Below are 12252 nucleotides of genomic sequence, written 5' to 3' on the forward strand. Positions count from 1 at the left end.
AACCGCAGGCCGTATGTAGGGAAGGCAGATAACATGGAACCTGGCCCAAAGCAAGGAGTGTTGATATTCAAGACAGTACTAATCTTTGGCCACCAGGGCAAGTGGCCCAACAAATCCTACCACAGTTGGCTTCCCTGATGCAGTCCTGTCTCACCTACCCAGCCGGCCCACCCCCAGAGCCCATGCTCACCAGCCTTCCCTCTTTGTCTCCTTCCAACCACTTCCTTGGCTTCTCACCTCTGTAATCAGCTAAGCCAACTCATTCTTTACCAGCAGAGAGAACAGTGAGCCTGGGAACCAACTGCTGTACAAGGTATGCAAAGTGTTCTCACGTTGAAAAGGTTCATGCGGTTGGCCATTAACCCTTGACTGGATTTCAGACAAAGTGGGCAGGACCCCGGGGGAGAAGCGGCAGCAATGGGGAAGGCCCTGGGGCTCACAGCACTCCTGTGTTTGGGCTGAGCCCTTGACTCACCTTTCACGGCGCCCTGACCTCTGGTGTGGAAACTGGCACAGTTGGATCCGTGTCACGTGTCACGGGGCAGGTTACAAATAGCAAGGGGATTAGCACACCCATCCTGAAACTCTTGGTTCAAGGGCAGGGAAAGTTACAGGTTTAATTCCGGCAAATCATTAGCGACTGAGAACCGGGAAGGGGCTTCGATGGCAAAGCGGGACTGTGAGCATACATGTGAGTGTCCAAGGGTCTCCCCAGGGCCTGCCTCAGTCTCCGTACACTCTAATGCAGCGCATTTTTCTGTGATTTGGTGTTTCCATAACCTGCTCGTCGGGGAGCTCCAGTCAAGGTCTCTGGAGCGGCAGGAGGACCACAAGCCACTGGGTAGACCCGTCCCAGAGGGCGTGGCAGCAGGATCTGGGGGCCCCCCAATCTGCTCGGGCGACGGCCACGACGAAGAGGGGGCAGCGCTGCCCTTTCTCCTCCACCCCCACCTTGAATTCTGGGCTCTCGGCCCAGAAGGGAATCGGCTCCCTTCCAGCCTCCAGGATCTCCACCGTCGCTGCGCGAGTTGGAACATCCAGGAGAACCCCAACTCTCTGGCCCCTGCCCCTGGGGCCCCCAGCCAGGGAGGCGGCGAGGAGGGGGCGGCTTTTCCTGCATTCCTTGCGCGCACGGTCACAGGCGCACAAGCCACCCGGTCCACCCGCCCGGGACCGAGTCTGTCCCTCGCTCTCCACCCCCGCGCCGGGCGCACCCCTGGCCCCCGAAGAGTATCACCCGGCAGCGGCCAGCTCCCGCCAGTCCGCCCTGCCCTGCCGGCGCCCCTGCAGCCTTGCCCTGCCCGGCACCGCCCCCTCGGTAAACACCGCGCGGCCCGCCCTCCGCGCCCGGACGTGCAGGTGGCAGTGTGAGGTTCTGGCCGGTGCCCGGGAGGCCGAGGGCGGAGGCGGGCGCCGCGCTGTGCCCGGTGCCCACGGCCGGGGCTGCCCGCTGAGCGCCGGCGTAGGCAGCGTGCTCGCAGGACCGAGCCTCAGGTAAGCGCTCCCGGCCCCGCGTTCCTGCACACCCGGGAGCCGCCGCTCTGCGGTTTAGGATCCAGGATGTGTGCAAGGAGCCGCGCAGCGATAAACTCGAGCGCATGGGAGCCGCGCGCCGAGCCCCTCTGGGCTGGTGTGGCGCTGGGGCTCTCTAAACCCGCAAATCTATCCCGGTAACGGACCTCAGCTCTGTGTCGAGCCCCGAACACACAGCGCTTTGGACGTGGTGAGATGCTGCTGATTTGAAAATGTCTTTTGGTGAACAGTGTTAAGAAGGCGGACTTGGCTTTGGGAGAATGAAGTGGGCGCTATTATTTGGAAAAGGTTTAATTTCCTTTTAGTGGCCATGTCTCTGTGTCATTTTGTGAGCGCCTCTATAAGAGTAGGGGTGGAAGAAAGGGACCGGGTTGGGGGTGGGGAGGAAGAGAGAAAGAGCAGGAGAGAGACAGAGAAAACACTATCCACATACCGTGCTATTTTGGATGGGGGATTTACACCTGTGCCAGGTGCTTAGTCCACTAGTCCATGGAAAGGAAGCTACAAATCCAGTTTTAGGCTCTACTTTAATACTCGTATTTGGGAATTTGCCTAAGGCAGTTGAGGCCTTATGACCCACATCAAAGTCGAAAGTACCAGGAATACAGTGAATTCTTAATAGGATTTTGTAGCAGACACCCTTCACCTGTATCTTCAGAGCAGCAAAAGGATTACAGGGTCCTTTTTTTTTTATTTTTTATTTTATTAGTGCAATACTTTGTCTCAGCTTAATTGCACCTTCATAGTTTGCCAAGTTTAAAGAAGCAGCTTGTTTCCCAGCCATATTTCCTTCTTTTTCCAACTTCATTTTGATGCTATTGCACTTTTTCCTGGAAAAGTACTTCCTAGCATAAGACCAGCTGTTTCCTTTCTTGACCCAAACTGACTCGACTTGGACATGATTTGTGTTTGTCAAGATGACCTTGGCTTTAGTGCCTCAATCTTGAGCTCCTATACGTGACCACAAAGTTTTTTAAAAGTTTTCTTCCTTTGAGCAAGTAAAAATGGCCTTCACACTTGGGTTGTCTTTTTGAGTGCCTCAACCTGAAGGGTCCTGGAAAAAGATGCCATTCATTAGAGTAAGATGAGATAACTGGACAATAATGTCAGTCTGTGTAAAATAGACAACTCTTTGCCCACCACACAGGGTACATTTAATACATGAAGTACAGGCCTTCGGTGGCCTTATGGAAGGTGCTTTCCCACTTGATTTCACAGATACTCTGCTTTCAAAGTCAAGTTCTGCTGCTGTTTAGTGTTTTGGAATTGGTGATTTATCAGCTGCTTATTTTTAATGGAGCCTAAACCTTTTTGTGGAAGTGGGTGGCACCACGGAGGAGGGTAAGGAAGAGGCCACTGGCCCATCTGGGGGACAAGGCTCCACCTGACCCCCTGTGCCACACTCCCTGGGTCATCCCAGACCCCAGCAGCTGGGCCCCCAGGTTTCAGGGCAGTCCCAATATGTGCCTGTTTGAGAACCCAAGAATCACATTTTGACCGAATTAACTGAAAATCCACCAAACCCACTGTGTTCCTGAACATCCTTCCCATTCAATTGCGACTGAGAAACTTGGGTCTCCTGTGGAGGTAGCCTTAGAATAAAGCACGGAATGGAAAGTGGCCCCCTTCTAAAACAGGAAATGGAAAGTTAGTTACCGATCGAAAATTTATGGACTTGAAAATTCTCAGAGCAACTGTGATGAAATGTGCGGTGTCAGAAATAATCCTTGTGGTTCCTTTCTCACTCACCATTGTTTTTTTTAGCCTGGGGAAGTGAGTTTGTAAGACTCATAACAGGAAAGGCCACGCCCAATTACTTTTGTTGTAAGGGTTTTTTTCAAGATACTCTTAGGTGCATGGTAACTGCATTTCCTCGTCTTGCATATCTTTATAAAATTACATATTCAGGAGTTTCTGAATGCCAGTTCTTCTGACTCACGAGCCAGCTCATTGTTCTGCAGCCTATTAGTTGCATAAAGTTCTATTCCCTATGATTTCATCCCAGTGTGATTTCGTGGAAAAAGAACAGGGCGGGTCAGGAACACCTGTGCCCACTTTAATTTGGTGTTTGGTTCTGTCTGCAGAGCCGAGGAAACCACTGGAGGGAAGACACACACCGCATTCCACCCGCCTGGAGAAGGGGCTCCTTCTGGCCATGTCTCCTGTAGCCGCCGCCGAGTCAGATGGGGTCCAGCGAGACAGGCATGTCAGCAAGCTCATCTTCTTCCTTTTTGTCATGGGCGCCATCCTGCTGTGCGTGGGAGTCCTGCTCTCCATCTTCGGGTTCCAGGCGTGCCAGTATGAAACCCTCCCAGACTGCAGCATGGTGCTGAAGATCGCTGGGCCCGCGTGTGCCGTGGTCGGGCTGGGGGCTGTGATCCTGGCCCGCTCCCGGGCACGACTTCAGCAAAGTGAGGGGCGTCTGCGAGGCAACCAGGGGGACTCCGACCGAGCCTTCCTCTGCGGGGAGAGCCGCCAGTTTGTCCAGTGTCTCATCTTTGGGTTTCTGTTTCTGACGAGCGGTATGCTCATCAGCGTCCTGGGCATTTGGGTTCCCGGGTGTGGCTCAGACTGGGCGCAGGAACCGCTGAATGAGACAGACACTGCTGACTCGGAGTCCCAGATCTGTGGGTTCCTGTCCCTGCAGATCTTGGGACCCTTGATCGTGCTTGTGGGACTGTGTTTCTTCGTGGTTGCTCATGTTAAGAAGAGGAACAACTTGAATGGGGGCCAGGATGCTTCCGAAAGTGAAGAGAGACAGCCCCAGCACATGGAGCCTGTCCAGGTCACCGTAGGTGGGTGGCTGTCTTTCCTGTGCTTGTTCACGTCACATTGGCTGTAGCATCAAAGTCTCCCTGAGCTGTGCTGGGGTCTGGCCTTTCTTCTTCTCTCTGTTTCTGTCTCTGTCTCTCATGCACACACAGTGCTGCTGCTGTCGTTAGCCCCATAAGGATCCTTGAGCCCATCATTTCCTTCCTCAAATTCATTATTATCTAGTAAAAGCATTGGGGCATTAGGTTGTGACCTTGACTGTGGTCACAGGGCAAATAAAGAGGAAAGCGAGAGGGATCTTGCGGATGGCCTGGGAACCATCTGTCACCCATGGGAACTGCCACGTGACCCTCTTTCACCTCTTATTCTCACACCAAACACTTAGGGCACTTCTGGCTGGTGGAAGCATGGGTTCTCGTCACTGGCTGTCCTTGACCTGCTGTCCTCAGCAGTCCTTAACCTCGCCTGGCCTTACTTCACCTATCTAGACAGTGAGCACTGCATCTCTAAGACCCACTTCCATATTCACATCCTAGGAGTCTGGGTCTGTCCCAGGTCTGTCGGTCTGCCATGTTTGGAGGGAGTCTTCTGTACTGATTTCTGCATTGCTCTTCATTTGCTGTAATTTCATCCTCGGCTTCAGGGGCGGGGCAGAGTGTGGAAGCAGTGGCATAGACGAAGATGGAGTGTGACGGCATCGGTCCCTTCTTTTCACCGTGGACTGCCTAGGGATTCCCTTTGGTTCCCCTGGGGGCTCTGCCGAAGAGCCGGATCACCACGGCCCAGAGTCAGCCCCACGCAGAAGAGCATCAGTAGCTCTGGCCTCACCTTGACACAGTCAAGGAAAAACCACCATCGCTGCTCGCTTTTGCCAATCACTCCGTTATTTCAGTTTCCTGAGTTTGAAAGGATAAAGCTCTTTCCAGAAGGAGGGAAAGCCAGGGAAAGAGGATGGCCGGTGAGATGTTTCTCGTGGGTGGGGCTGTCTGTCGAGCCGGCAGTACTCACTGCGGGATGTCCCTGGGCTGTGGGCCTTGCATGGCACGGACCTCACTGAGGAAGGGCAGATGGATTTACAGACAGTCCTTGTGTTCAGCCAGAGTTGAAGCTCCCAGCCTCCTTATTTGTGCATTTATATGCATGTGGTGACAACACCAATATTAGCTATGTAGTAACACTAGCTAACGCATAGATGGGGCTTGTTTTTGGGCCAAATATGTACCAAAGTGTTTTGGGATGTGCTCTTCAAGGGCCTGTTATGTGACCTTCATTCATTCCTGTAACAACCCACTCGGGCAGATACTCTTAGTGTCTCCATGTTAAAAATGAAGAAACTGAGGCACAGGGGATCCCAAATGATTTGCCCAAAGCCACAAACTAGCAAGAGTCAGAGCCAGGATCCTAACGGAAGCATATGCTATGGCCCTTGCACAGTGCCCTTCCCTGGCCCTTGATGGAATTCCATTTCCACTGGTTTCATCTCTGGCCAAGTGTCCTGAGTAGCTGTTACATGACAGAAGGGCTCACCCAATACTATAGATGATTTCAGTCTTTCTGAGGAATACAATAGGGCCCAAGAAAATACACTCATGATCTTCTACTTGGTTTGGGCACTTTGAGGTGTGCCCACTGGGTTTACTATCAGGGAGTTTTGAGGCCCAGCCTCCCTCCTGGTGGCTGGAATTGGGGGGTAGCAGGGAGCCAGGCTGGTGCTAGGGTGCAGTGACTTCTGGGGGGTCTGTAATTAGCACTGCATCATTTAAAAATCTTTTCCACATAACCCTGTAAGTCCTATCAAACCTGTGAAAATTTGGTGCCCTAATTCCTTGTCTTTCTTGCCTTTGATAATATGGAATAGGGTTTTTATTTTTAAAATCATGCCTTTCAGCACAATTGGTAAGACACCAGACATTGTCTGTCAATGGTCAGTTCTGGCTGATGAGGGAAACTGGGGTGATAAGAGGCAGCTCTCTCCCCAGAATGGAGGACAAAATTATTATGCATAAATGAAGATGCATAATAGCTGCATTGCAGGCACACCTAGGGCCGGACCCTGGATGCACAAACTGGTGTGTGGTCACCTCACAGAGGATGTCAAGTCCTGCAGGACATAGTGGAAAGGGGAACCCAGGGGATGGGACTTCTTTCTGGGGAGAACAAGAGGGCCGGCAGAGGGATAAATAAGCCTCAGAGATAAAGGGCTTTGAGCCCTTTCTTGTCTGCTTCAACAGGTGAGTGGTCTGCTTAGAGGCTTATTCCCAGACCCCTCATTCTATAATGTGTAATGTAACCTACCTTCAACCTACCCTCCTCTGCCTTACCAAGACCTTCCAAAAAAATTAAATGAGAATCCCAAGACAACCGTTAGGCTTCTTCAAGCTTCAGCTGGCGATGCAGATTTTAAGCTCGAATCACCGTCTCCTTGCAGAAGGAAAGACGGAGTTAATGCATTCTCTGCCAGGCTAAGTTACCTCGGGGAGGCCGGGGGGGGGGGGGGAGGTGACCTTGGGCCAGACTTCCAGTTGGGAGTGTTTCTTTGGACAAGCAGATAGGTGCCCCTTGCTGATGGGTGTGAAGGAAGCCCCCCTGAGGCTGTGCTACAGCCAGAGAGCTTGTTTCGTGCTCAGCACCGTCTTCACCCTGCGCACAAACCCAGTGCTCCCACTTGTCCTCCAAGGCAGGTGCAGTAACGGCCTGCAATTGACAGATGTGGCGGCTGAGGCCTTGAGAGGGCACGCAACTTGTTCAGGGCTCTGGTGGGGTAGTTAATGGGCACGTGGAACCCTGGGAGGTTTAGAAAAGGCTGCAGCGACCTGGATAAGCATCAGATCTGCCGCTAGTGCGAACCAGTCTCCTCCCTGCAAGGAAGTCAAGTCCTCATTCCTCCTTCATCTTTCCCGAGCTGTCATTTGGTGCTGTCAACCTATCAGAGGCCACCCTCAGACCTCTTCCTGATGATGCTGCCACATGTCTAGAATATTCTGGGCAACTCATCTGGTGCATTCTGTATGGGAATCGGGGTACAAATTAGAGCTTGCATCTGATCCCTAGTGCTCCTCCCCCAAACACAGGGATGTGTTCTGGAGTGAACAGTAACAACAGAAATGCAAAAACAAACAACGAAAAACTCTGCAAGAGCATAAGCCACAGCTGCAGAAATAGGGATGAGGATGGGTTGTATTGTGGCTGTGCTGTCCTTTGTTCGGAGGCTGAAACTGCCTTTGATGGACAAAGGCACCTTCTCCTGCAACTGACTTTTGGAGAATTCAAATTGTAAGTTGCAAATGAGAAAAGCTTCACAGCAGTAGACATCCCCGGAGAGGTAAGAGGGAGTGGTAGCAAAGGCCTCACAGGAGTGCTTTAGCTCAGACTTGCTGGGAAATATAGGCCCACTATTTTTTTTGTAATGTGATAAAATAGACATACCATAAACTTTACAAATTTAATCATTTTAAATGGACAGTGGCATTAAGAACATTCACGGTGTTGGCAGGCATCACCACTGTCAATTTCCAGAAGTTTTTCACGATTCAGAACATCACCTCTGCTCCCATGAAACATTAACTCCAGCTGCCCCTGCCTCCAGCCTCTGGCAGCCCCTACCATCCATCTCTGTAAATCCGATAGGCTCACTTTTAAGTTCTAGAGTCAGCAGAGGTGACCTTGACCTTGGGGGCTAAATACAGAATTAATTTCTTTGGCTCTTGCTCTTTTGCTTGTATGTATTACTTATCTGTCTTCCACGAAATGTTCTGTTTCTTCAGGCGATGCTGTGATAATATTCCCACCCCCTCCACCACCTTATTTTCCTGAGACTTCAGCTGCTGCAGCGTCTCAAGGTCCTGGCGCTGATGATTTGCTTCCAAACGAAAGTCCACCTTCGTATTACAGTATTTTTCACTATGGGTAAGACGCTCCGTGTGAACTTCAAGGGTAGGAACGTTTGACCTTTGCAAGCCGGTGCCTCCATTCAGGCCACATCCGCTTTAAGGCCATGGTACGGGCGTAACCATCCAAGTATGAGCATCTTTTTTGCTTATATTAGGGTCAGAGTTATTACCTTAATAGTCACAATACCTTTCAGGAAACTTTGGGCTGCACGCAAGTCAACAGTGATAAAAGTGGGGATGCCGGGTTAACCGGAAGTCTTCTCCAGGCATTTCTGTGCTCGTAGCAGGGCTGATTTGCAAAATGCTGAACAACCCATCAGCCAGCTGAGCATGAGAATCGAACTTGGGAGGCCCCAGCTCAGCTGGGCTTGGCTCCTTTAGATTGTGGGGAGGTGCGCGGGTCCCGGGGACCTCCAGCAGGTACAGGAGGTTTCAGTATCTACTGGGGGTATTTGAGCCGACTGGCTGAAATCAGCTGCACCCTGACTTGGCCCCACTGAGCTTTCCCCCTTCATATGAATTTGTCTTCCGGGCCTCAGCATCTTCTTGGATCGAATGGAGAGAAATACAAGCATCACCGCCCACCCCACCCCCAGCTCCCTTGCTTCCCACGTGCCACAAATATGGAGGTGGGCCTGGGGTCAGATTAAACAGCGTAAATCTCAGTGCTTTGCCCCAGGTGACAGGAGCCTGGGTGGTTAGCAAGGGAGGGATTCTGGCGAGGAGGACAACAGTCAAGAAGCGCAGAGATCAAGATAACAAGGGGGAGTGACAGGGAATGACCACGACAGAGGTGCTCGTGGCAGCGGGGAGGGAAAGCAGCGAGGCCTGAGCCTCGGCTGTGGACCACATGGGCCGGGTCTCGGGAGCGAGATGAGCTGCTGGAGGTGGAAGGGCTGAGAGGATGCTGAAGCCGAGAGGGCAAGGCAGCAGGGACTGGCAGGGAGTGCACGGAGAGGAGGGGAAGGTGTTCTGGGAAAGAGTGAGTGGGCCCGGAAAAGGCTCTCTACCTGCTTGAATGGAAACCAGGGCGTGGGAAGGAAAGGAAGGATGGCTGGCAAATGTCACAGGGCAGAGTGGGAGGGATGGGCAGGACTTGGGGAAAATGGACTTCTGAGACCCTGAGATGTGCATTTTTTGAAAGCCATGAGAAACAGGACCCCAGAGATGCTGGGGGCGGTACTGCCTTACCGGGTCATTCATGTTTTAAGGCCCATGCTCTTCTGCTTCAGACCAGGTGGTAAGCTGGAGACCCAACCAGGGATGGAGGTAGGGGTTTCCCTGTGTGGATGAAAGGGAGGTTAGGTTCTGGACATGTGAAGAACTCTGTTAGCCAATTTTTGTATTCTTTTCTCCAGTGACGAACTTCCCAGAGCCCTAAATTAAATGGCTATTACAACTGCTACTTAGAACTACTCCTGCTGCTGTTCCTATGCCAGTGTCTGGCTTTTCTTTCTTTCTTTTTTCTTTTTCTTTTTTTTTTTTAGGGCATATGGAAGCTTTTTTTAGGCATATGGAAGCTTCCAGGCTAGGGGTTAAATAGAAGCTGCAGCTGCTGGCCTATGCCACAGCCGCAGCCATGCCAGATCTGAGCCGTGTCTGTGACCTACACCACAACTCACGGCAACTCCAGATCCTTAACTGACTGAGCAAGGCCAGGGATCGAACCCACATCCTCCTGGATACTAGTCGGGCTCATTACCGCTCAGCCACAATGGGAACTTCTGAGTCTGGCTTTTCTTACATTACCTCATGACATAGCTACAAAGAAAGTAGGTGCTGTCATAACCCCCCATTCTACAGATGAGGAAACGGAGGTTTAGAGAGGTTAATGAATTTGCTGGGGGTCACACAGCTGGAAAGCAGCAGAGAAGAAATGCAGAGATGCAGGTCTGCCCTTTGCTAGAGCCCGTCCATTAACCAGTATGCTTTCCTGCTTCCCTTCAAGTTTTTGGCTTGAACGATTTAATTTTCTATTGGTATAAGCTTATCTTCCTTCTGTTAGTTGTCTCAGAAGATGAAGAAGCGGAGTAACTGCGTGTGTGTTCCTTTCAGAAGGCGTCTATATGTTTGTACCCTATGTCTTTTCAATGACAAGGGGAATGACAACAGGAGTGGGACAGTCTTAATGTTACAATCAGCCCTGAGGACAGTAAGGGGTAAGAAGTCAAAATGGGAGTTCTCATCATGGCTCAGTGGAAGTGACTCTGACTAGCATCCATGAGGACGCAGGTTTGATCCCTGGCCTTGCTCAGTGGGTGAAGGATCCAGTGTTGCTGTGGCTGTGGTGAAGGCAGGAGGCTACAGCTCCAATTCAACCCCTAGCCTGGGAACCTCCATATGCCTCGGGTGTGGCCCTAAAAAGACAAAAAAAAAAAAAAAAGTCAAAACGTATCTATGCAAGATAGAATATGGAAAAAATTACTCTGCAGACCCTTCCAGATGCTTCTAAATGCATCTAATTAAACATGCGAAAAGAACCTAGTACTGCAGGCGTGTGACGGATTCCCTCTGCTCCCTTTCATGTTCTCTCTTGTTCTTTGTAGGACTCCGCCTCCTGAGGGCCAAGGTGTGACCTCTGAGAGAGATTGTGACTCTATATATACTATTTCTGGGACTGCTCCATCCTCTGAGACCTCACACACTCCCTCTCTCTCATCCGAATTGCCTCCCAGATACGAAGAAAAAGAAACCGCTGCCACTACATCCTTGTCTCCATCTTCTGAGCCTTCCCCACCATGAACCGTGGACTCCAGTTCAATTTTATATAGAATCAATCACTATTTTATTTAATTTGTTTTTTAATAAAAAAAAGCACAGTAGCATCGGCTATGTCCCAATTTCCTGGTACAGCATCGACATCAGTAACAAACCTTTCGGATTAAGTTGTCAGTACTTCAGACCATGGGGGGTGGGCAGAGCGCCTGTGGCTAGGAACTTAAGCTGGTTCTCTCCTGGAGACCTGCTGCTCCCAGAGGTCGGTGGGTGGGGTCATTTGTATGGGCGGATGAAGAAACAAAGGCTCAGAGAGGCTGATGAACTTATTCATGGTCACATTGCTTCTAAATGGTGAGGCTGGGTTTTGAACCCAACCACCTGATTTCTGAAAGCCAGGTTCTACCCTGTGCTGTCAAAGGCCAGCCAAAAGCAGTGGTTAATGTTTAGCTTGCTCCATGGGGTTGCCAATGTTAATTGCTTCAGGGGCGGAGGAACCACAATGGAGCTCCTCAGTTCTTTATTTCTTCTTCCTCTTCTTCCCTTTCCTCTCCCTCTGCTCCTCCTTCCTCCTCTTCCTCTTCCTTTTTTTCTTCTTTTTTTTCATTTTGAAAGAAGGTAGTTAGAATAATTTGGTAATTGATGCTGGGACAGTTGCCAGCATGCTGATACCCTAAAAGCCTTCTATAGAGATGTGACACTCTTGGAGAAGAAATTTCTTGGGATATTTTGGTAACTTGATTCCCCTGGAGAGGTTCAGGAAGGATATGTCTTTTCTTTTCTCTTTTCTTTCTTTCTTCCTCTTTCTTTCCTTTTCTTCCTTCCTTCCTTTCTTTTTCTTCCTCCCTCCCTCCCCCTTCTTTCTTTTCTTTTCTTTTCTTTTTCTTTCTTTCTTTTCTTTTCCTTTCCTTCCTTTTCTTTTCTTTTTCCTTGCTTCCTTCCTCCCTCCCTCCTTTATTTCTCTTTCTTTCTTTCCTTCCTTCCTTCCTCCTCTTCTTCTTCTTCTCTTTTCTTCTTTATTTTTTTTCTTCTTTTCTTTTCTTTTCTTTCTTGTCCTTTTAGGACCATACCCGAGGCATATGGAGGTTCTTAGTCTAGGGGTCTAACAGAAGCTACAGCTGCCAGCCTCTGCCAGAGCTACAGCAACACCAGATCCAAGCCATGTCTGCAACCTACACCACAGCTCATGGCAACGCCAGATCCTTAACCCACGGAGTAAGGCCAGGGATTGAACCCGCAGCCTCATGGTTCCCAGTCGGACTTGTTTCTGCTGCGCCATGACGGGAAACTCCGACTATGTCTTTCTGTATATAAGCTGCCCAACTGTGTGGACCACCAACTT

The 12252-nt window shown here is 50.5% G+C and overlaps 1 protein-coding gene across 1 annotated transcript; it reads left to right on the forward strand.

The window, feature by feature from the left end:
* Positions 1 to 585: 585 nt before the first annotated feature.
* On the forward strand, positions 586 to 11017 carry TMEM171 (transmembrane protein 171). The gene is made up of 4 exons (XM_047778084.1): positions 586 to 691; positions 3618 to 4328; positions 8070 to 8211; positions 10742 to 11017. The coding sequence occupies exons 2-4, from the start codon at positions 3689 to 3691 to the stop codon at positions 10935 to 10937; spliced, it is 978 nt and encodes a 325-aa protein (XP_047634040.1). The 5' UTR covers positions 586 to 691; positions 3618 to 3688; the 3' UTR covers positions 10938 to 11017.
* The last annotated feature ends 1235 nt before the right edge of the window (positions 11018 to 12252 follow it).

The sequence above is a fragment of the Phacochoerus africanus genome, chromosome 4 (genome assembly GCF_016906955.1).
Source record: "Phacochoerus africanus isolate WHEZ1 chromosome 4, ROS_Pafr_v1, whole genome shotgun sequence".
NCBI lineage: Eukaryota > Metazoa > Chordata > Mammalia > Artiodactyla > Suidae > Phacochoerus > Phacochoerus africanus.